Source organism: Manis javanica, chromosome 11, assembly GCF_040802235.1.
Source record: "Manis javanica isolate MJ-LG chromosome 11, MJ_LKY, whole genome shotgun sequence".
Classification (NCBI taxonomy): domain Eukaryota; kingdom Metazoa; phylum Chordata; class Mammalia; order Pholidota; family Manidae; genus Manis; species Manis javanica.
The window spans coordinates 93385443-93410927 of record NC_133166.1 but is presented as its reverse complement, the minus strand read 5'-3'; the positions used below and the strand labels follow the sequence as shown (position 1 = coordinate 93410927).

Below are 25485 nucleotides of genomic sequence, written 5' to 3'. Positions count from 1 at the left end.
TGTTTGAAAATGCATGACTTCTTTTTCTGACCAGGGAACTAAACTAGCTGTGGTGGTAACAAACTTTTAAGCACGAAGCTTGCACAACAGAGTAAAAAAGTTTCGTCCACAAAGAATAATTTATAGTGGACAGATGTACTTGCTCACTTAACTCTTCCATAACTTTCAATGAGTAGAAATGTCAATGGAGTATATTTTAGCATTTTTACGTTTTTCCATGCCTATCAGAGAGTTTGAATAATCGGCCAGGGATTCTTTCCAAAGAACACCTGATGAAAACTGAAATCCAACCAATCTAACACACAAAAACAACAAAAAAGAGAGATGAGTTACCTGGGGACAAGAGGCAAAGTTCACTGTAATCCCAAAAATATGGAATCAAACATTTCCAAATGATATCTCATCAGTGGAAATATGGCTACTTTTCCAAAATGGTAGAATTATTCCTGAATGGCAATAACTCAAATGAATTATGATAGCGGTTGATCTACATGGCAGTTTCAATACATTTCCTAAGAATCCTGCTCTTGTTCTTTTTGCTCTGGAAAAGACTGGAACTGTGTCGTCCAGTATCGTAGCCACTAGCCATGTGTGTATTTAAAATTCAAACTAAAATTATCTAAAACTAAGTCAAATTTCAAAACCATTTCCTTAGATGCACTAGCCATATTTCAAGAGCTCAAAGGCCACTTACAGCTAGTAGCTATCACATGGGTACATGTAATACAGGCAGATACACATCTCCATCATTACAGAACGGTCTCTGAAGTGCTGGCCTAGAGAGGTCTATGAAATCTCAGCAAGAAGGTTGCTGATACACTTATTTACCAGTAGGTGGTGCATTGGCAATAAAACACAGAGGCAGGACTAAATCTTGACAGTTAACATGCTGGATTTGCAAAAAATTCCACACCCGAGCACCAATGTGGTTTGAAATTCAGTTAATAAGAGAAGAACACTATAATGATGGGTACATGTCATCACACGTGTGTCCAAACCCACAGAATGTACAACACTAAGACTGAATGTTATATCCTCAGCAAGGAGCATAATGTCTGACCCTTAAATTTTTGTTGGATACATGAATGAATGAATAAATGTGTATACAAGTGAAAAAACAAGATACCAACTCTGACCCTTTGCAGTAATATGTTTTAAGTCAAGGCACTTCATGTGTTTCAGTATTTGTTTCATTATTATGGAAAAAAGTATACCTATGACATACTATGAGTTAGATGGGAAAATAATGAAGACTCAATCATTGTAAAGATTACCAGTTTTGCACTCTCAATAACTAAAGCTCCTAACATATCATTAGTTTCTGAAGGTGCAATAATATACCTACTTTGTAGTATTAACTCTAATTCAGTTTTTATTCATAATAGCCAAAAGCACACTCCCTTCTCCATATATAAAAATAGTAAGTTATTAGGTTTTCCTCTATTACAGACATTGTCTTTGGAAACAGGATTTATTTTTGAGTAATTGATTTATAAAATAATAACTCAAACAAACATGAATAGATATTTAGGGGGAATTTGAATCAAGTAATTTTTTAGCACATGCTATGATGTAAGTATTTTTCAGACTTGGCAAAAGTTCCTTATCTAAATACTCCTCATTCAGTCTTCCCACGGACATGCATGCACACAATACTGTGTGCTAAATATTGTGTCAGGCTCTAAGGACACAAAACTGAAGAAAACTGGGCCCTGTCTTAACGGAGCTTACAGTCTCTCATCTTGCATTTCCTCTGTGTGCTTGTTTTAGTAGCATATTTAAAGTTCTCTCTCTCCTCTAGATAGTTCCTTAGCAGCTACTCTACCAGAACTCAGTCAAAGAATTCACTAAACTGTTTGCAATCTACCTGGTTTACTCTATTAAGTCTGCAGAGAAGGAAGAAGTAAGGGAGGAACAGGGAATTAAAACGAAGCAGTGATTTCTCTAAATCAACATGACACACAATGCTGAGATTTCCAGAGACTCTTTACTCATGCAACAGCAACCTGTGGCCACTTGCACCTTTTCTGTTTGTTTAGTTAAATTCAGTACTGTCACTTTTCTACCTGTACCCAAAAGCCCTTTATATACTTTCTCTTTTTACATTTCCCATGACTTACCTGTACCTGAGGCCTGCTAATAACGCATTTTTATATACAGTGCAAAAAAGACGGGGAGGCCTAGTTCAGATCTGGGATCTGCCACTTTCTAGCTTTGTAATCCAGGGCAAGTCACTAACATTTCAAAGATTCTACTTTATGGGCAAAACACAATACAAAAAATAACACAGTTTGTGAAGGTTAAATGACATAATGCGTGCCATGAACACTAAAAAATTTTTAAATGTTTGTAGCTGCATTTGAATAATTTAGTGGGTTGAAGTATTTGCTGATTCCTCATCTGTTCTCTCTCTTCCAGTAGTATCTTTCCCTGTGAAAATGAGTATTTTTTCCCAGCTACCACAGTTCAGCATTTAACCTCTCCAGCACCTGAACATCTGTCCCTCTAGCTCACTAAAATCCATCAGGTTTGGCTTAATACAAATTTTCTCATGGCCTATTTTTGCTGTAAATGAAAATGTTCTTGGTACATGCAGCTTCTCTATAACAATGTCTTATAGACTTGAAATATTTGTTCGGTCATCACATCCCTTTATTTTCCTTTCACAGTGTAAATGTCTAATTCCTTAACCTTTCTGTATAACTTCCATTTTAAAACATTTTAATAGTAGTTCTCTCTTCCAAGCTTTAGGGAAATAAGTCATCTAATATTTACATTGCACTTAAATGATTTGAATGAAAGACAAAAAAAAATGAAATGTATGATAATCATTTATATAATTTTTTGCATGGAATTGCATTGTTTTATAACAGAATCCCCTAACTATTAAGTCAGTAAATTATATTCACCAGATAAAGTAAGTCAATATTAAACTTCACCCTTCATAATGTTTACAGTCACCATAGAAAGAAATTAGGTAAGTAAATATTTCTATAGGAAAACTACATATTCCTTGGATATTATTGCAGTAAATACTTATGTAAACCTTCACTGTAATATTTTTCTTCAATTCTAAAAGCCACCAACTCATTCTTTATTAGATCCCTATTACAGAAGGCCAAAAAAGCCAGTATTCTAATAGAGCATCCTATTTATTTGTGCTGATTCATACTGGGACATCAAATAACCAAGGCAGTGAGTAAAATTAGCTTTGGACAGCAAGATTTGGGGATTTTCAGTTTAAGCAGATGATTCCATTCCACCTAAATGAAATCTGCAAAATGGCACTAATATTTAAAAGAGCCATTGTGTCTCAGATCAGCCTCCAAAAATGAAATGCTTAACTAGCAAAACTTTGCTGTGCTGAAATGTCTATAAGAGATGAATTAATAAAAATAAGTTTTTGTAACTCAAACACAGACACAAATTTCTATAGATCAAAATTCATTCCTGTGAAAATCTTGAAAAGGGGTTTTCATGGGCTTTCAGTATAAGAAAAACTAATTATCAATTGAAATTTGGCATTTATTCCTTTTTTACCTCACTTTCATTCAGAAAGGATTTAAAACAGCTGATTCTGTACTACAGTCCTATAAAATCTAGACCCTTAAGCTTTCAAGTGCACATTTTGTATTGTTAAACATTCTAATTGACACTTTTTGAGAGGCATTTCTTAACTTATTTTCTTGATTATTCCTTATTTTTACACTATTTCTTATTTACTTTCTTAATTATAACTTCATTATTTTAAATACATGATTGTAAATTATCTTACTTTCTTAATTGTATGTTGATTAAATGAGTGATAAAGCAAATTTATAGGTTACATAGTAAATGAAAGAAAACCTATTACCCATCTGTAATTCAATCATCCAACAAAATTCATGTATTTTTCAAAGATCTTTAAATTCTAGTTACACAAAATTTTTAAATTACCTATTCCTATAAATACTTTCAAGTACAGAAAAGCATAAGTCCTTAAAATGTCACTTATACTTCCAATGCCCCCAAACAAAGCAAGGAATTTCATATTCACACTTTTGTATATACCAATTTCGTTTATTTTTACCACCTAGCATAATCACAGATGGCTTCCATTTGTTTGTTTGTTTATATGTTTGCATACATGGACTTTTGAGTCTTGGGGTAAGTAAGCCCTGCTTGAGGGAGTCCCTTTTCGGAGGAGTTTCCTGTGTCTATACCATTATCTCCATAGTGAGGAATTCTCATAATGATATAAGCATATCAACCCATTCACATTCTCTCATGCTGATTAGTGTGACTGATCCAAAGAGCCACAGTTTCTGAGATCAACATTTCTTCTCAAGACTTCTGGTAAATTGATAATGAGCCTAACAGTCACCAAGGGAAACTAGAATGATAGAAAAGGGTAACTGGGATATTTGCTTCTGCTACTGCTAGTCTCAAAATTCCATGATGCTGCCAACCTTAAAGTCTTTTAAGTGTCTATGGTCTTAACAAGAGTTCAAGTCCCACCCGGAGCATCTGAGTAACTGACTTATGGTCATCTGACCTGCAAGAAGATAAAGAAAGGGAATTACCTGATCTCATTTGTTTTCTCCCCACAATAAAGAATTCCTCCTCAAATCAGGGAATGTGTTCAAACCCTCAGAGCTAAAATAAGTCAGATATCCACTGAATTATTTTATAGCCTTTAGCATACCTGAGAATTCTGACAGTGATCTGATGATATCCCTCTTTTTACAATGTATTGGTTTAGTCGGTATACTTGGGCAGTTTTTTTCCCTCATACTAATAATTTGAAATTTCAGCCAGGATGTATCTAGATAATGTTCTCCCTTCATTGACTTTGCTTGATTTGCTCACCCAGGAAAAAATTTTCTCTCCCTGAGATATTTTTCTTCTATTGTATCTTTGACTATTTCTTTACTTTCAGTTGTCTTTGCTATATATCTATATACCTATATACATGCTATATACCTATAAATCTTAAAGTTCTATTCTCTGTTTTTATTTCTATTTAAAAATCACATTTTTCAACTCAGTTCTTTTGTCAAAATTCTTAAAGAAATTCTCAAGTTTATACACCACATCCCTGATTTTATTTTTATGTAGTATTAATTCTGCTCTTTAGTACCTCTAATTCAGGTTTGCATTTTAACAACAAATCATTTCTTATGAGGTGACAGCTATCCAAATCAATGTCTGTCAATAAAGTATTTGGATGGACCTGTTTTTATTCTCTGTTTACTTCTAGATGAACCCCCTTGCAGCTCTATGGCTGAGTGAGTCTGAGGTACGTGTGTCTCCTTGCCCTGTTCTCATCTATGACGTTCTTTGCACTGAGATAAGATGCTCTCCTCTGCTACCATTTGTCTCTAAGATTCCTAACTGACATCCCTGTCAATGTTTCTCTTGCTTGAAAATATTTTCATTTGGTAAGAAACATCTTAAGGTTACAATTTTCTACCTGGGACCACGTTATCTGCTTCTTGTCCTACTGTTTGTCTAACTGGATGGCTATAGCTATTAATGGGTAGAAGGAGAAAGCATTCTGGCTTCCCAAAGTGTAACATTTTCTTTTTGGAGCAAACTTTGAAACAGAGGGACAACATAGATCCTCCCTGCCTTCATGTGAACATAAAAAACATGGACCACTAACTGAGATTTTCATTACACTGACCTTAAAATATAAAGGTAATATATATATTATATATATATATATATATATATATATATATATATATATATATATATTATAGACATATTTATATAAACAAAAATCTCTATATATAATATATATAAAATTCCTCCCCAAATTTTTGCTGCTGTTAACTGCTATTGGATTTTGGTATTTTTCAGTTTTGTCTTTTGAGGTCTTCATAAATGTTTTTTTGTTTGATGAAGAAAGGTTACAGTGGCTATACATATGCTACCTTAAATCAGAAATTTTTTGCTGACTATATTTTTCAAAACTACTACCAAAAATGTGTGAAAGATGTTTAATTCCTTGAAGTATTCCAGATACAAATAGTTTCCGAACATATCTGTGGAGGCATATCAGCATAAAGGAGGCTGTGAATTAAGCTCCTGATTCCCAAATGAGCAAGAATATTACTCCTAAATGGTCCTTTTTTATCCAATAGTGTCATCAATTCTCAAACATGTTTTGTTAGATTTTTAAAACATCTTTTTTCATGAAAATCGGTCCCTCAAACTCAAGACCAACAGACAGGTCATAAAATAATGCCTCTAAATAGATTGACACCATTATACAGACCAACTAGTGGTCATGTAATATTTTTTTTGTATTTATGTTTTATATATCGTACACCATCTTACCTCAGCACTGACATAAATCACTGGATAATAATGACTGTATTTTACCAGAAAGAAGTGCGTCAAGGGCTCCCTTTAAAGATATCCATGTCTAGATCAGAGTTCATTCAATAGACTCAAATACTGGTTTTAGAAAATGTTGTCCATGAACTCACTTGAGCATCTGCTATAAATTTTGATTCTCAGGCCCTACACCAGGTCTACAGAATTAGAATATCTGGAAATGAAGTTAGAAATCTACTTTTTAAAAAATAAGCTCCTTGGATAATTCTTCTTCCATGAGAGTTTGAGAATCACTGATCTAATCGACAAAATGCTAATGGACTAAAAAGTTAAATTGGGGAACCAAGGAAAGCTCTGATTTTTTACAATAATCCCATTCAAAGGGACTTCAGGGAAAGAACCAAGATCAAATCTCAGAAGCCCATTAGCATTGATTCTACCTGAAACAATCAGTTTGGTAAAAACAGTTCCAAAATTCTAGTAACTCAAGTGACTACTTGGATTGACTCAAAGTATAGGCAGTTTACCTTGTGGAAATGTAGTGAACCATGTGCAAAATCAGTGCTTCCCTAGAGGTTTCATCAAATCCACTAACGAAAGACACACATTCAGATTGCAGAACATATCTCAGCTACCAGGGAGAAAACTAGAATCAGATGTCAACTACTTTGTTAATGCTCAGAGTAGTTTCACTGTTCCACCATTAATAACAGTCTAAGAGCTAGCCTTGAAACTCAATGGTCATTCTCTTAGATCACCTTGTTAAAATATCATCTGAGAGGGTTACTTCAGGCATGTTATAAAGTTGTTGCTAATACTATAACCAAACAGCCAGACACAATGCTGATGCAGTAAGTCTCCTACAACAAGCATGTGAAATGAAATATTCTGCTGAGGCAGCAACTGAATCTTTCAGCTTAACAGAGTAAAACTGCCAAATGTGGCTTGCTCTTTACATTAGGAGTCCCAGCTGGTGTGCAGACATTCAGAAACCAAATATAATTCTACTGAAAAAGATACTTTAAATAAAAAAAGAAAAGAAGCACACCACATATAAAATGAAAAAGAAAAAAGAAAAGATACTTTGGAACAGTTTGTGATCTTCATTTGATGGTCGTGAATAATACATATATACTTAGTAGCCATTAAACCACATTGTTAATACACGTCTTTAAGTTATCTGAACATTTAGTCTATGTAGGCGTAATTCATGATTGGTTTACCATTACTTTATTTTCAATAAGCATTCTTGTATGTAAGATAAATAAGGCAAAACAATTCTGCTAAAGTTTCAATAAAGTCCCACCAAGAGGAGAAACACACCTTAATTTAAAAAATAGAAATGTTAACTATATATATAAATAACACAGCATTCAAATTGGTTAAATTTTTAACCAATTATTAAAACAATTAGAATTTTAAAAATCCACATGATAGACTGGAGTATTTAAGACTATTAAATCATCCAGGGACAATTTCTATTCATATTCTCTTAAAATAAAACTTTCAACTGCCAGGATTAGTTGTGTTTTAAAGTTACCTATTCATCAATGGCATTTTACTTTCCATTTTTGGTTAATGAGCTTTAGACTGCTAAAGATCCATAAGCATTTTATCATTCAAAACTGTAATTGTCTGGGTGGATACTGCCCCTCTCAAGATAGCCAACTTAAGGAAAGAGAGATCAAAGGAGGAAGACAGAAGGGTGATACACATCGCAGGTTACCGTAAGCTCCTACCTTGCACTGTGAGGAAAACCGAAGCAGCTGCAGATCCTCCCTCGCTGGAAGCCACACAGTGATACTCTCCGGCATCGCTGGACCTCACATTCCTGAGCTCCAACGCCAGGTTAGCCAAGACCCTCATTCTTGCTGGGTCTGCCAGCCTGACATCTCTGTCATTCTTCTGCCAGGTTAGATTGTAATCCACCGCACTGACGACGAGACACATCAGAACTGCCCTTCCTCCAGGAGCGACTGTAACATTATTAGGCACTTGGATGACTGGAGGAGGCTCTGTGTGGAATGAAAAGATGCAGATCAAGAGACCTAAAGGTCATCTCGCTCACGTATAGAGGCGGTCTAAAGTTTTAATGAGTGTGTTCTGAATATCTTTTTGGAAAGATGCATATCAGAAGCCTAGAATGACCCCTGGAAGCAGTATCCCAAAACAGGATTGGTTCTTTCTGAGAAAGAGAAATGTGTGTATTTTCCAAAACTACCCTTATATTTATCCTTGTTTTCCAAACATTTTTAGAGAAGTATAGGCTATTTTAAATTGTTAAAAACTAAACATAGTTTTATTTTTTATTTTAAGTTTTTATCAGACTGCTATGTTTTTAAAAAATTTCTTATGAAAATAGCTAGCGAATCAAGTGGAAATACAGAGTACATAACCAAGTTAGGAAGTTCTGACTAGAGTTGGGCTAGGCTTGACAGAAAGTACAGGATGCTCTGGTAGATTTGAATTTTAGATAAACATCAAAAAATGTTTGTTAAGTATGGCTCATGAAATACTTGGGACATTCTTTTGTGATATTCAAACTTAAACTGAGCAGCCTATGCCTTTATTTGCTGCATCAGGCCCTTAAGCTACCTATTCTATCCCTGACTTGTTCTTTTATCTTAGAAAAGCTGATTTACTCACAGTATTTCTTTCCCTCTCTGAAAAATGAGATGATTAAATTAGGTCATCTTAAAGACCCTTTCTAGTGCTGAGGCTCTAATGGCTCTAACATACGAGGTGGTATAGACCACCAAAGACCTGGAATTGATTATTTGTATGCATGTGGTCCGACTCTATCAAAATCTTTGTGAAGATCACACAATGTTTATATGGTTTTCTTTTTTTGTTGTTGTTTTTTATTAAGCAAACTTCAACCACACTAGGTATTTTATGAGATTTTTAGAAAATGAAAAATGCCATATTATGGGCGTGTAGGGGATGCTGAGTGCAGGCCCAGATCCCCCTTCTGGACCAAGGTGCCAGTTTCCTGATTGCTATGCTTGTTGGCTACCTAAGGCTCATCACCAAGGGGGCCCATAAGCTCAGGGTTAGGCTCCTTTTCCAGAGGAGCCCACATCCCATGACAGCTTCTCTCGCCTCAATTCAGGGCCATCCCAGCTCCTGAATTCCTGCGGGATCAGCTGGAGCCCCTGTTGTGACCACATCACAGTTTTACTTCTTCCACTTCCCTCAGCCCCTTTTCCCTAGAAACACCCCAATAACCTTCTTGCATATGAACTCTGCCTCAGAGACTATTTCCTCTAAAAATATAGATTCAAATAAGTAAAATGCCAACTTCTAATAATACATGAGACAGATGAGATTTGAAAAAATGGTATACACTATGACCACTGCCTAAATAACTAGAGATAATATATGTACATGCTGAAATATTTATGTGCGCATAAGTAAATTTGGTGGGCTTAGAGGAGATGAGGGAGAATTACAACGGTTTACAAAAGAGGCTAAGATAACCGATTCCCAGCAGTAGTCTGGTCCTGGGAGTTTGTGGGACAGCCCTTCCTGAGTAAAAGAATGATGGAGGCTGGGATCAGGGGACCAGAGCTGGAACCTCAAAACTGAGAGAGGAAGAATGATAAGCACAGGACTTGGAACATTCGGTAAATATCAGTGAACCAAGGGTCAGGAGGCCAGGAATCTACTCGCTACCCACCCATCTGACCATAAATGATTACTTCCCTGCTGTAGGCTTCAGTTTCTTTAGCTATAAAATGAGGAGGTGGTAAAAAATTATTTCCAAGTCTTATCCTGTTCTAAAAGAGTATTTTGTAATTATAATTTTAGATTGCCTGTCAACTGACAGGGCCTTGGCAAGTTTTCTCTATTAAGTATTTCACTTAAATCCAGAATTTTATTTCTGTGTGTGCGTGTGTGTGTGTGTGTGTGTGTGTGTGTGTGTGTGTTGGAGGATGGGCACTATGTTAATAAAGGAACTCAGAGGAGAAAATTAATATAACTATAATAGTATTAAACTAAATTACCAAGTATAATTTGAAAGGAGTTTTTCATGTTTCTGCCATTTTATCACTTCCTATGTGCTTATCGGCAATAAAAAAAGTATAATGCTTTTAACACCAATTTTCATTTAAAACAGTCAACAATCAACATTTCAAATGAACCAAATATCCTTCCACATGTCAGCTAGACGAAAACACAGAAAAAGCTGTGGTAATACATTGGGTTTGCTGTAAACTGTTCTTGGATGCCCTTTGATTTTCAAGTTCAGCTTGGACTTAATAAATATCAATAAATATACATAAATCCTAGACTTCAAACAGTTTTACAATTACAAAGCTTCTTTTGTCTTAAATTATCTCAAGAAAATGCACATCAACACTAAAAGCAAGTACAGACATTATTACAAACTCAGCAGCCACGTTTAGGTCAGAATAAGGTTACTTTTAAACACACAGCAACACTAGTCCTTTGATTTTATGAAGGAAAATAATGTCCAAGTGACACAAGATTATCCCTGTCTCACAATGTCCTGTTTCCTAACACTCCTTTCCAAACTGTAAGATCTGACTGTCCTGTGAATTCACACCTGATCCCAGTGTGCTGTGAAGAAGTCCCAGTAGGGCGGTGGAGCTGGGACCCCAGCCTAGGCTAGGAGAGATTCAGAAGTGGGTCAGGTTTGAGGCAACAGTTAGCCCAGAAAGAAATGCCCACTGTTCCAAGTCCACAGGGGCACTTGCGCGTTACTTCTGCTGTTACAGTCACTGCCCTGGCCATCGGGGCTCTGCCTCTACTTTCACGCTTGGCTGAGTGGGACACAATTCTCCAAAGTTGGCTTGGGCACACAGTACAATTCCCTAGAGATCCCACTGCCTGACTGGCATGAGCTAATACAATAAGGGCATTCGGAAGTTACTGATACCAGGGAGCCAAATTCCTAACAACCAGTTCATAAATTTTTACGGGTGCTTTTCGTTATTTAGGCAGGATGTCTGAATCAACTCACTCAAACCTCTTCCCCTGTTGTCTTTCTCTTAATTACAATTGCTGGGGAAAAAAACGCAAGTGCTCAAGCGTTTGTTTTCCCAGAAGCTGAGGAACCTTGACACACTTCCAATGCTTTTCATAATTACTGGAGATGGAAAAAACAAATAGTTTATGATGTACGTCAACTTACTAAATTGTTTCAGAAGACAAACTTTATTTTTCTAGGAATAAGAGGATACAAGTGATTTACTGCAAGAACATGCTTGCTTGCCTCTGTTTTCAAGTTCAGCTTGGACTTAATAAATATCAATAAACATACATAAATCCTAGACTTCTAAACAGTTTTACAATCACAAAGCTCCTTTTGTCTTAAATTGTCTTGAGAAAATGCACATCAATAAACATTATTACAAACTCAGCAGCCACGTTTAGGTCAGAATAAGGTTACTTTTAAACACACAGCAACAATAGGCAACAAGGCAGGTAGGAAATAATTCAGTCAAAACAAAATTTCCAATAAATTCGAGACATATGCTGAGTAAGTGGCTTACATTCTGCTGATTAGTTTTGGTAGTCTCGTTTGTTTCCTAAGAATTCTGGGAGATTAGAAGAAAAAATTATTTTTTTTTCAGTAACGTACATTTTACTTCTAAAAGAATCCAAGTCTGTGGCATCTTGCTGCACTGATGGACAGTGACTGCACTGGGGTACGGCTGGGAACTTGACAATATGGTAAAATGTAGTAACCACATTGTTTTTTCATGTGAAACCTTCATAAGAGTGTATATCAATAATAATTTAATAAAAACATTTTTAAAAATAAAAAATACAAAAATAAATCTAAGCCTTGTCTCCCATTCATTCACAGGAAACAGACTATCTAAATCCAAAATGATTTGTGCATTTTCTGCCCTTAATAACAATACTGTAACCACTGAGGTCCTGTGTTTCTTGAACATAATCACTTTCACTATTGTCTTCAATTTAGATGTCAGAATCCATTCATAAAATGGATTTATGTATTTTGAATATGGGAGAGGCAAAGGGAAAGTTTAACTTTGTTATTATCAGGAGACAACCCTCCTTTTTCTTAAATTTTATCTACTCAAAGGAAAATGCTATATGGCCATTTCAGAAAATATTAAGACCTTATGATAATAATAATAACAATAACAACCATAAAATAATAGCTAACAACCATGAAATAATAGCTACTCTCTATTAAGTGTCTCTGTGTACCAGGCTCTCTTGTAAGTGCTTTACAAATACTATCTTGTTTAATCTTCACAGTGTTTTTGTGAGATTGAGACTGTTACCGTCCTTATCCTCATTTCATAGTTAGGGAAACCAAGGCCCTGAGGGGCACACAGCTAAAACGTGGAGGAATCAGGACTAGCCAACGTCCCATTCCCATAGCTGCATTAATACTCAGGCAACTCAGAGCAATTAGTGGTAATTACCTGACACATCGAAGAATGTCTGTGCCCGTCCAGTCCCTGCACTGCTGACTGCGATGCACTCATAGGAGCCTTCATCAGACAAAACGACCTTTTCAATATCCCAGTGCACACTGGCAGATTCTCTGGAGTAAGAAAATAGAAGCCTTTTTAGTTACTATAAAACAAGATCTAGTTGACAGTAATGATTCCACTATTTGTTCTGCAGTATTCATTCAAAAGAACAGTGTGAAGAAAATAAAGTAACATGTGAAGTTCTTTATTGCTTAAAATTACATGTCCTCTATATTCTAATTAGAGAGTTAAGCTTCTCTACTCTGAGCAAAAGACAGAACAAAGACAACAAGTTATGGAGACTATAAATTCTTTAGGGAAACCTCTTCTGGCTATGTCAAAATATAAGATAAAGAGCTAATAGAGAAACATCCCTTAAATCCTCTCTCCTTCTCCTATCATTTCTAGCTTTTGGTCATGCTCCATGGGGTTCTCAGCCAAAGCAATTTAAAAAGGTAATTCATAAGTTTGAAGGTAGAAAATAGACTTTTTGATTTCCAAAAATATTCTCTTTAACTTTCTTATATATAAGCTCCACATAAAGCTATATACCATATCTGCTTCAACCTGTGTACACAGGAGAAAAGAAAAAAAATGATCAGTTTATGGTCAAACTTAGCATTAGATAAAAAACAACCCTTGCTATATATATTATATATTCATTCATTTAATAAATATTTATATCTTATCCTCTAATGCCATTCAAATTGTTTCTCATTTTCTGGAAGCATCTAAGTAATAGATAATTGATCCTTATTTGAAAGATTCCAATAATCTAAAAAACAGGCATTACCTTGTTATTTTTAAATGACTAAAACATCATAAATATTTTCATAAATTTTTCTTGCAATCATCCATAGCTATTAATAGACTTTTTAAACATTTAAGATACAGATGAGATTAAAAAGTCCATTGCAGAGCCAAGACACCTTCCATGGAAGTCTGAAAGTGGTGTAAGATGTAAGATGTAATACCTCACAGTAAAAAGTCTAGATCTCTCACCATCCATGCGAACCATACCCATCATCAAATAAACAATTTACTGAGCTCTTGATGTATATTTAGCACTAACCTAGAGTTTATAAGAGAAAGTCAAGGCACAGGTTCCTGTAGCCAGAAAATTAAGAAAATAGGCAAGGTCATTGTTCTACGTACATTAGTAACTGAGAATATTCACTCCAGCCAAAGTTCCCTTTTAACTGTGTAGGCAGCAGGTGCCAGTGGCCCTGATTGTCACAATCAGAGAAAAACAGAGTATGTCTTTCTATATTGTTCTGATCACGTAGCTGTATCTTGAATGCTTAAGAGCAGTAGGCTAAGCCCAAGTTTATAAATGTCACTATATAGGAGGCACTAGTAAGTTCCAGGAGGTAGGAGTCTGAAATACATAGTGTTTTGTGTCTGCTGCAGTGCCTACTTCAGGGCCAAGCATATACTAAGATTCATCAAATACTGAGACATACAGGAATTTTAGAACAGAAAGTGACAGTTCTTCCAGTCCCAAGTCCCTCATTTTACAAAGCTGACATCCTGGATGAAGAATAAATAATATGTTCAAAAGCACATAACAGAAGAATATTCTCAAAGAACATTCCTTACAGTTATACTTGTTCCTCTCTTGTTTATGAAATATTGCATGAAAATAATTCCCTTTTCTCAGCTGACATTAAGACTGTATGGCCACAATAGAAAGATTTAAAGGGATGGCCTTTGGAATAGGAAGAACATGTCAAATAGAAATGTGTCCTGCTGCTAATGCAAACTAATTCTCTCTTTCTTCCTATTGAAGTATAGCTGCTGGCCACTATTTATTAGTTTCAAGATACAATACAGTGATTCAACAGTTAGACACATTATTAAATCCTTTCCCAACTAGTGTGGTTACTACAGAACCTTTGACTCTATTTTCTATGCTGCACTTCCATCCCCATGACCAACTTGTATTATGATTGAGATTTTGTGTCTCTTCATCCTCCTCACACACCCAACCACATGATTCTCTCTTACACCCCCTAACGACCAGAGTGACCTACATAACAAATATGAAGTTGCTTGTTTCAAGCTATAGGGAAATCTAGGGCAGGGACATGTGAGTGAATCAGGATTAGAGTATCAGTCCTTCATCACCATGCAAAGTTTTGTCTTTAGCCTCTCACATCCAAAGAGCTTATTATATGTCAGCAAGGCATGTCATATCTCTAGGCCACAAAGCTGGAAAAATGAGAGAAAGAATTCTTGTGGCTTACCTCCCAAGAACTGTGTAGAATTAATTAATTAATGTTTATAAAGAATCTTAAGTGTCTTTGGAAAATGCTATTTTTTAAACATGAAGTGGAATCATTTGATTTCATCAGTCAAACACATAGCTTCAGTCATCTGACATCCTGGTCAGTTAAGTGCTGGTTATTAAACATGAAGCTAAATAAATCATCAAGATATATATAATCTTTAAATATAATCTTTAAGTAATATAATCTTTAAAAACTGGAAGTTTTTCTTAAGTTATAATGAACACGCTTGCTATTGCTTTTGATTAAAATGACCTCCATAAAGAGATTATATAAGCAATACTGTCAAATATTTAACTTCTTATGAGATTTATTTAATAATGAATTAATAGTGTAAAACTTTCATAAAATAATTCCTACCATTTTTTCCAAAATATAGTTTGTTTAATTTGAAGTTAAAAAAAAACTTTTTCCAGAAATCATCCTCTGGTTTTTGAGGAATAGTTTATTTTTATAACTGGATTAGTTACATTTGTCTAAAAATTCCACCATTGCTTGTAAGGAAAGTGGGAGCCCCCTGGCCCATTCCCATGGATTGTTCTTCTGTGCAATGGCCACACACGCTTCTGCTCAGCCTGTCACCGCAGCACACACGTTGTGCTGTTATCTTCTCAACCCTCCTCCTGGCTCACCGCACTGCAAGCCACCCTGTCCTCCTTCCTGCCTTTTTCTTGCCCATGTGCCAAGTCCACTCTAGCCTTCATGCATTTGCACTTGCTGCTCCTGGTGTGTGAAAGCTCTTCTCTGGATATTTGCACAACCATCGCTCTCAACCATGTTCAGGTCCTTGCTCAAATGCCCTTTACACTGAATTTTACAATTGCAGCTTGGCCACAACCACATGTACCCCACCTATCAACATTACTCGTCCCAATCAACTGGCTCCACATTTTTCCATAGCATTTATCAGATTCACTTATCATAACACTTTAAATCAGATTCAAAGACATGTTTATCCTGAAACTAATAAAGCTTAAGGTCCAGGGCCTCTCATTTGCAAGGACCCTTCCAAGGGTCCTAACTTTGTACTCTTTGTCTTCACCGGGGTCCCTCCAGTTACATAAAATTCAGATTCTGTAAAATCTGAATCAACTATCAATATAATCGAGTATATATTACATTAACATTCATGTGTTTTCTGTCTTCCTCCACTATACTAGAAACTCCATGAAGGCGCAGACCTGTGTCTGTTTTGATCTCTGCTATATTCAAAGACTGTGGGACAAATAAATGAGAATTTCCAATGAAAAGGTCCACTAATCTAGGAATCTATATGTATTTTGATGTTTAATGCTGTATATTAGTACTAGTAAAAATATTTACACACTTTAAATACTGGTCTACTCCAAGTGTAACTCCATTTTTGACAAAGCTCAAGGTAAAGGGTAAAAGACTCTCCACAGAGCAGGGAATTCGGCCTGGCTGCAGGTAGTATCCTGGGGTTTGCCTGGGCATTGTAACTTTGGGAGCATCTAGGAAAAAAAGACACGGGCAAGAAGGTCACAATGATATTGAGTATTTCCTGTTAAACCATTCAATAGCTTGATACTTCAATTATTCCAGCAAATCCTCTGATTCTAATTCATCTCAATCACTAAAAATATCTTTAATTACCTTTATTTATTCCAAGTTTATTAATTTATGGCTATCTTTATGCTCCTTACTAAGCTATTCATTGAATCTAAGATTCCACTGGTTTTAAGACATGGGATTATTTTTTGTACCTCCAAGAGAAAAAAAAAAACTACCAATCAAAGATACAGTACCAATTTTGGAACACATTTTGATTTTAAAAATGTAAATGTATGAAAAGAATTCATATATCTTAGCATTGAATTCACAGGGTAATTGCTTTCCAAAAAAGAATGAAAAAACTGATTTTTTGGAATCCAGTAGATTTTGCGGTATTCAATTTAGGGGCTAAGACAACTAACTGCGAATATTGTATGTGAGGAAGTATTGAGATTGATGTTTCTCTCACCATTCTATGAGTATTCAACAATAGCTAAAGAGTTGTTCCTGAATTTCCCAAATCACAACCTTATATATAAGCGATGAATTGTTGTCCCTCCATCCAACAGTACAATACTAGACACAACCCTTCTATATATTTGTCAGCCCATGGTTTTAAAGTTTTCTTCAGTGTTCAGTCATCAGCTTGAGGGACAGTTCAAATATAGACAAGTTGAAATGCTACTTCATACCTCCAAATAATCCCTAATCTTCAATCTTATCTCTATATAAAAGAAAATACATAAGTAACTAGCTTATTAAGGAACTAACCAACTCAACAAACAAAGACAGGATCATCACGAGCTGCTTACAATGAGCTGCTGTTCATGAAGTAGTTGGTTTCTGACAATCGTATATAAACGTTTAGCCGACTTGGCCAATTTAGATAGTTAATCAAACATTAAACACATGTGCCAGGCTATTTTTAGGGGGAGTAAGAGCAGCAGAATTTTCCAATTCCAGTTCTTACACTGATTGAAGTAATCAAAATTTTCAGACCCACCATCAGCAAGACTTAACATGAAAGTTTGAATGTGCTTATTATGATTAAGAAAAATTGTGTTAATCAAGTACAAATTCCCATTGATTTGGTAACCCAGTAATAATATGAGGATATTATTTTTTACTTAATAGTAGTCCATTCTTTACCCATAGGATTGTATCATCCCCTTAAGCTATCAATACCCCAGAGTTGAATAAAACAATGTCTCACCTGGGATGATACTAGAGAAAGAAACACTTGATACTCTCTGGAAGAGATAATTGTCCTTATCATATCCTGTTATTTTGATAAAGAAAGCTTCACTTGGTGGTATAAAGTCAGAAATATTCCATATGCCATAAGGTTTGCGGTCTGGGTAATAAGTAACCGGAATGGTCTTAAGAGAGCTGCCTGAGATGCTCAGAAGTTCAAGACGATCTAGTTTAGCTGGGATGGAAATTCCAGAAGTATTCAGCAGCACATAGGTAGGTATTCCTATAAGAGAAAGATTCTCTTATTATTCATAAGGAACATGCAATTGAGGTTATATATCAAATAACTTTTTGCGTTATAATAGATAACAAGTACCATTTAGGATGAGTACTATGGGCTGACCTACAAATTGTGGCCTAATTATGGAATATTTTCCATATAAAGGACAGTTTATTCATGATCAGAGAAACTTAGGAGATCCTAAGTAATTATTTTTATAAAAGTATTTAGCTATGTTTAATATGTAGAAATATTAGAATTGTGAGTACTGTGTTATATCTGACTACATGTATATTTTTAAAGATTCAGTATTTATATCCTTCTAGGAAGGTCAGGAATGAAAATAAATGAGCAACAGCCAGAAAAACAGAAATTTTAAGAGTCACAGTAGGATTGAACTTTCTTTTACCTATAAAATTATCAATAATCAGATATGAATAAAATAAGAGGAAGACAATCTTCAATAATTTAAATAATTTCATCTTTAAATATATTGATACACGGTACTTTAGTGTTTTAGCTATATGCATACCCACAATACACATTTTCACCTTGACAAGGGCAATTTACAGATGTTAGTAAGAAGTCTCAAGATCCAGGTACTTTCCAAAGTTTAGTTAACTTCAGGAATCAATCAGAGTGCTCATTAAAGTGCATATTCCTGGGCCCTGCCTTCTGCGGTTCTAATTCAGGAGATGGAGGGTGGGGCCCAGGAATCTTAATTTTTGACAAGCTCGCTCCCTGAGTTGATTTCAATATCACTCATCTTGGGACTATACTTTAAGAAAAACTGACTAAATCCAAGAGGGCAATCATGTCTAAAGATGCCATTTCCCAACTTTGTTGAATACTACAAAATTATAAAATCGCAGACAGTCTGGGAGATCTACCTCGCGGATTTAAGTAATATGCACTTACAAACCTTTCACCGGTCTGCTGACTGTATTTTTGAAGTCCAGGGTTGGCTTTTGGGAAAAACCAGCTCGGAAATCAATAGTACTGAGGCCAGTGATGCGAACAGAGTGCCTTCCGCTGCTGGAAGTCTGAAAAATGTTGAATGATAAACCCCATGAGCAGCTGATCCAGGATTCTGGTCACACTAAACGCTAACCAGTATGGGAAACTACATAGATTAATTAGGATTGATGTCCAACAACCGAGACTCTGATCTGGGTATTCTGAGCTGAACAATAATTCTGTATCTTAAGTGCATGTTTATAGCACACAGAGGAGTGCTCCGGAGTTCATTCATGAATATGTTGCATGCCCAGTGGTAAAAATATGTAAGTATTTAGTCGCTGGTGAATGGAGCTGAAGTAAATCTGTAAAAGCTTCACGAGGACATGGATTTTTGTTTTGTCCACTGGGAGTCACATGGCAGGTATTCAGCAAATAATGATGAAATGAATGAGTAACTAAATCTACTCTCTAAAGATCAGTCATTTGGCTAACTCTGTGTTGTATTTGCCCTTGGTAGCTTCAGTGGCCATTTTGTCAGCCTCTCTGATAAATCATCCAGGTTTGATGCTGTGTATTATTTCCTTTTTCTTGCCTCAGAGAAGGTATAGCCAAGACAAGCATGAGAACTGACCATTATCCAGATTTCAGCCAACTAGTATCCTCAGCTCAAAAGGGTCCTACTCAAGGAACTTAGGGCTTGAGAAACAAATGTGAATAAAATATGGTTCTTACCCTCCAAGAGCTCATGGCCGATGAGGGAGACTGACTGAGAAATAGAAATCTTTAATAGGATGCAATGATAGAAATATATAAAAGGTCCATAAAAATACATAAAAAGAGCATAGACAAGCCTGTATTTTAGCTCAAACTTCTTAAAGGGGATGACAGCTGGAATAAACACTGAATGATAACTAAGCCCTGAAGTGACTCATCTGAGCATAAAAAAATAAACTATTTGGATTAGGGCCACAGGATGAAGTAATAACACTAATATTTATTGGGCATGTCCGCTATGCCCGGACTCTTCCAATACATTTGGCTTATTTAATTCTCATTCCAATCCTACCAGATATATATTGTCATCATCACTTTTGTGCAGATAAAGAGAGCAAGGTGCAACATCATTAAATAGTGTCCTAAGTTCACATGGGTTCCTAACTGCACAGGTAGGGTTTTAATGAAAGGTCAGGCTGGAGGGTCTTTACCACACGGCTACATTGTCTCCCAAGGGCAAGGTAAGTCAAAGTTGGCCTCCACATCAGTATGTCTCAAAATATGGTCTAGGGACCACTTATATCTACACCTATACAAAAATCACTTGGGTTGTTTATTAAAAATGCAGACCTATGAGCTCCAGCCCAGATTTCCTGAATCAGAATCCCTAGAGTCTAGAAATCTACCTTTCAAAAACTACCCAAGGCTTATGAACCATTATTTTATTATACTGATCACCAAGATTCTGTCTCAAAATAAAATGAGTACCTGACAGTGGCATTTACGTAGAAATAGGAGATGGGAGCGAGAGGAAAAAGCATTCAGATAATAACACAAGGCACCAGACATGGATCTCAGTCTCAACACTGAGAAACACATATTTAGGCATTGTAGTAATGACAGTATACTAGAGAAAATATACATATAAAATTATAATATGTTGAGCAGCCAGATTAAGCCACTCCATGATTAAAGATATGGGGCTCTGCAAACTATACAATGTTCTCTAAATTATCATGGATCATTACTGGCAATGAGAGAGGAAGGGTGGGAAGATAGATAGGTCCCTATTGCTATCATAGTTATTCCTCATTGAACAGAACCTGCAAGAACTCAAAGGAAAGGAAAACAAAGGTCAGGGGAAAGAAAAAAACTACATCCTCATGAAAACAGCACATTATATTCCTAGGATAAATTATGCTGCCAATCCCTACAGCTCACTCTCATAAGGGTTACGAAGCACTGTCTGCGTAAATGTAAGTGCCTCAGTACCACCATTCACTGCATTATTTCTAAAGGAAAATGCGTTATGAATTCCACATAATAGACAAGAAAAGGAAACTATGGACCATGATCCAATTTTGGGGATTTCCTAAAGGGTTACATAAAACCTTGTTAAGTCTCATTTCAACTACTTTAGATCATGCAGAGCTTTACTGAAGACACTACCGCCTACTGATTTCATGTAATGGCAGTCAGAAGGGTTGAAATTATGAAAAGTTGGTTTATATTTATTCATTGACATCGATTATTGTTAGTTGCCTTGCTCAGAAAGTCCTCTCTGATAAAACAACCGCTGAAGCTACCAAGGGCAAATATGACACAGAATTCACCAAATGACTGCCATCAAGTGCTAACAGACTGCCACGTGCTCTGTGCACAAGTGACAGAGCAAACCAAATGACCAAGAGACCGTTTTAAGAGTGATACTTAATGTATATAGGTGAGAAAATTAGAAATTACCCAAGTTTCTGAAAATATGGCATCTTCTGCAGGTAAACAACACATAAAAAATAGAGCAGAACTGATGAGTAGGGAACTCAGCATAGCCTCTACAAAATTATTGCAAAATAAATTAATTTTGATGCTTAAAATACCATGCTAACAAAGTATGTGGAAATAAGGATATAGGTTTGCCAGTTTCTGAGCAATGCTAAAAATATGAAAGGTAATACATTAAAGAAAATATTTCAATTTCATGTTTCTATATTTTATTGTAAACAGTAGGAATGTCTGCATAGAATTTCAGAGGGGTTGTATATAAAAAATGTTCCCAAGTGAATCAGTTTTTAGGCACAACTATATCTAACTCTGTACTGAAGTAATGGGAGTAAACAACATCACAAATAAACCTAAATTATGGTGTAAAAATATAATAAGAAAAAATTTGAACTAATTTGATTAAAAATGACCTCTGTTACTCATGCATACATTTATCATTCTTTAATCATTGTTGCAAAATAATTACAACAATACTTGGATAATTTGGAAACATAAAACATCACATTAAGTTTCTTCATGCAAAAGCACCAACAGTTTACTATTGTTTTAATGTGTTTCTTAGCTGAGCTCTCTTTTTCAAATATTACTGTAATAGGAACAAAAGATTTTATATAATGATGATAAAATGAACCAGTATATGGGAAAAGGAGAAAGATATATTAATATATACAAAATGCACATTGTGTAACAGGCTAAACTTTTTATACAAACTATCACTTTTTTAAACTTTTTATTGAAATATAGTTGATGTACAATATTATATTTGTTTCATGTGTATAACATAGTGACTTCACAATTACATACATCACTAAATGCTTAGCACAGCAAATGTAGTTATTATCTGTCAGCAAAGATACTACAATATTATTGACTATATTTCCTGTGCTGTACTTTTATCCCTGTGGTTAATTTATTTTATAATCAAGAACTTGTACCTCTTTAAATTTTTAATCCTCATAAAAGCACCTGTGAGACAGTACTATTATTATCCTCATTCCACAGATCAGAGAGGTGAAGTAATTTGCTCACAGTCACAGACACAGCAGGTGGCAAAGCTCAGGTGTGAACTCAGTGATGCTGTATAAATTGATCTCTTCCGCTGCCTCATACATTTCTCATGATTATCTCAATGGTTTCAATTGTGCTGGTTTTGGGGTAAAGGTTGAAATATGCTGAACTGTTCTATATAATAGAAAAATAATATGGAATTCCTGAGACTATCCAGAGAAGTAGAGGAATAACAGGGAGAAAGAAGGTTAAGGGGAAGGAGAGAATAAAAGGGGACAAGGTGCTTTAAGACACACCCTCCAAAATCTAGAGTTAAATCTACTACATTCACAAAATTCCTGTTATCAGTGTATTTCCTGTGAAATTTTTGATGGGGCTAAGCTTTGCTCTAACAAAAAGTTAGAATCAACATACAATCAAGCAGGAAGGTGACCATAAGAAAGTAAACTTTCAGGAAATTCCAGAAATGTTGGGGAGAAAGCTCAGTATTCTTGCAGGGTATGGACATGGTAGGTTGGAGGAGAATGAAATGATATAAAGGTCTTCTAGGGGCAAAGAAAAGTTAGCTAATGCTGTAATTGAGGCAAGCAGAAAGGCAGTCCAGCTACAGATTCCTTCCCTCTCTCATCCCTTCCAAATATAGAACATCTTTGGACACAGAGTTGCTCCACCACAGAGTATTCTTGAAATGTCATTTCTGTGCAGAGCCATCCTGGCCTCGTGGCTTAAGAAGAGGGAAATCAAGGGGCAGCATAATGACTCCGAGCATAACAGGAAATTTTCTAGAACAGGGTTTGTAAAGGCTAGAAATCCTGGAAATTGTATTTCAAACAGTATATTTATCCACACAAATTTTTAACGTTCATAATGATCTACATTACTCCTCCGAATTGGAGTATGTTTGTCAAGTTAGGGCAGGGTCTGAGTCAGGAATACACAGGCTGCTGCCTCAGTAGAGCTGGGGCAAAAATAAAGTTACACTAGATATGTACTTGGCACACTAAAATTGTAAATAGGTAGCCACAAAGCGGCCAGAGAAAAGAAGGAGCAGAGAGGACCAAGAGTCTAGGTTTCTGAACTGCAACGTGTCTAGAGGAAGGAATGAGCAGGATGGGCTGAAGTACCAGTGGGCAAGCACCATGGAGAGCTCCAGGGACGCTCAGTTACTCCTCTGATATCTTCCTGATCAGCTCTATCACAGAAGGACTGTTTAGTTTAAGGATAAAGACCTACTAAATACCTCTCCATACTGAGTATCCTTTCAGGCAGTAACTATTTAACATTCATTATCTGCAAAGCATTGCTCAATTGGCATCTAATAAGTACAGGTTTAATAATAGATATTAAAACCATTCAATGCCTAATGGGGCTTTCCCTTAGACTCCTCTAGGACTGGCCAGTGCCAGATTCATGAAGAATTCAGTGATTTCTTTCTAAAATCATTATGCTTTCTAAAAAGCATTATGCTAAGCATGCTTGCACACTATCTCATTTAATCCTATTAGAACCAAAGATGATTTTATAGGACCATAAAGAAACTGGGGCACGAAGAATTGATTACTTGCCCAGATTTAGATAGCAGTAAGTGGCAACTATTTCAATTTCATTGCTCTTTCTCTAGTACCTAAGTCTATGCACAGCACTGTAGGATAACATAATCTCTGGGCTGATTTGATTTGGACTCTGTGGTATAGAAGACAATAACAGCCTCCAACTGTTCATTTGCCATTCTGCATTTCTGAACATGCTTTCATTTAGGAGAGGTCAGGCTAGCAGAGTGTTGGTAAAGTGCTCTCTGAAAAAGTAAATCCCCAATTTTCAGCATTTGCCAATTTCTGTGGTGTAAATACTACTACCGTGGCTGATTTCAATCTCCCAACATGGTGTTGCTGAACAAAGAGGTGTGAAGAGAAAGTGCCTAACTGACTTTCCACAAGCCATTATTTTCAGGGAGGTTGTTTTATTATATAAGTAGATTATTATATTATTATATATTACTATGTTTTATATTACTATTATGGACAATTACATATGTATTATGTATATTATACTATAAGTAGATATTATTTTCCCCCATTTTTTTCAGACTTTTCAGGAAGATTAGATAATTTCTTCAAGGTCAAAAAGATAAGTAGATCTTAAATTAAAATAGATGCCCAGCTCTTTTCAAAGTATTTACTCTTATATGACATACCATTCTTTACAAATTAAAGAATATGATGGTTTCAATCAAATATTTATTGAGAACCTACCGTGGACTAGGTATTGTGCCAGACACAAAGATATAATTCCAGCTAGATTTGAATGCCATCATTTTAATAGGTATTATATGTTTAGATAAATATGATCTTAGGAGAGAACCAAAGCATAGAATGAATTCTATTTAAATATATGTATGCACACATTTATATATTCACAAGTGTACAGATATCTTTTTTTAAAGAAAGGAAACATTCTACTTGGTTGCCAATTTGACATTAGGCTGACCAAAATAACTGGGCTATTTTCCAGGAAATATCTACTAGGAATCATTCCACGGACCCAAAACATTGAAATAATGCTGAACCTAACCCATTTAAATATCACATTTGGTGTGGTCTTCAGGCTTATTCAAGAGTTACCAGGTGAGAAGAACTGGAGGCCAACATAATAATCTTCTTGTGTGGTCCTTTGTAGGCTTGAGTTTTAATTTATTACGATTCCTAAATAATCTTATTCCACTTGAGTATGATTTCTAAAATATCCTTAGAAAATCCATTAGTAGGCTCTGGCAACATAACTATCTAAAACCAAAATATTTCTACTAGTCTCAGAATCTCAATATAATTATGTAGTTAGGTACATTCCTTTCTCTATTTGGGATATTATCTAAAGACAGTTTATCCAAATATACTTAATGAAAACATACTCCAGGGATGTGTTAAATTATATGATCACACTGATA

General features: G+C 35.6%; 1 protein-coding gene across 8 annotated transcripts in view; it reads right to left on the bottom strand.

Annotated features, from left to right (window-relative positions):
* Positions 1–25485, bottom strand: part of HMCN1 (hemicentin 1) — a 416593-nt gene that overhangs the window by 225069 nt on the left and 166039 nt on the right. For 7 of the 8 annotated variants that reach the window (XR_012122845.1, XR_012122846.1, XM_073216906.1 and 4 more), the window contains 5 exons: positions 19000–19120; positions 17817–18080; positions 16419–16563; positions 12753–12874; positions 8064–8339 (listed from right to left, as the gene is read on the bottom strand). Coding sequence is in view for 6 of the 8 variants with exons in the window: in XM_073216906.1 (XP_073073007.1) it covers positions 8064–8339; positions 12753–12874; positions 16419–16563; positions 17817–18080; positions 19000–19120 (928 nt within the window). In the remaining 2 variants the exon portion in view is untranslated. Of the gene's footprint in view, positions 1–8063; positions 8340–12752; positions 12875–16418; positions 16564–17816; positions 18081–18999; positions 19121–25485 lie in introns of those variants that run through there. The other variant, XM_073216910.1, reaches the window with a different exon arrangement.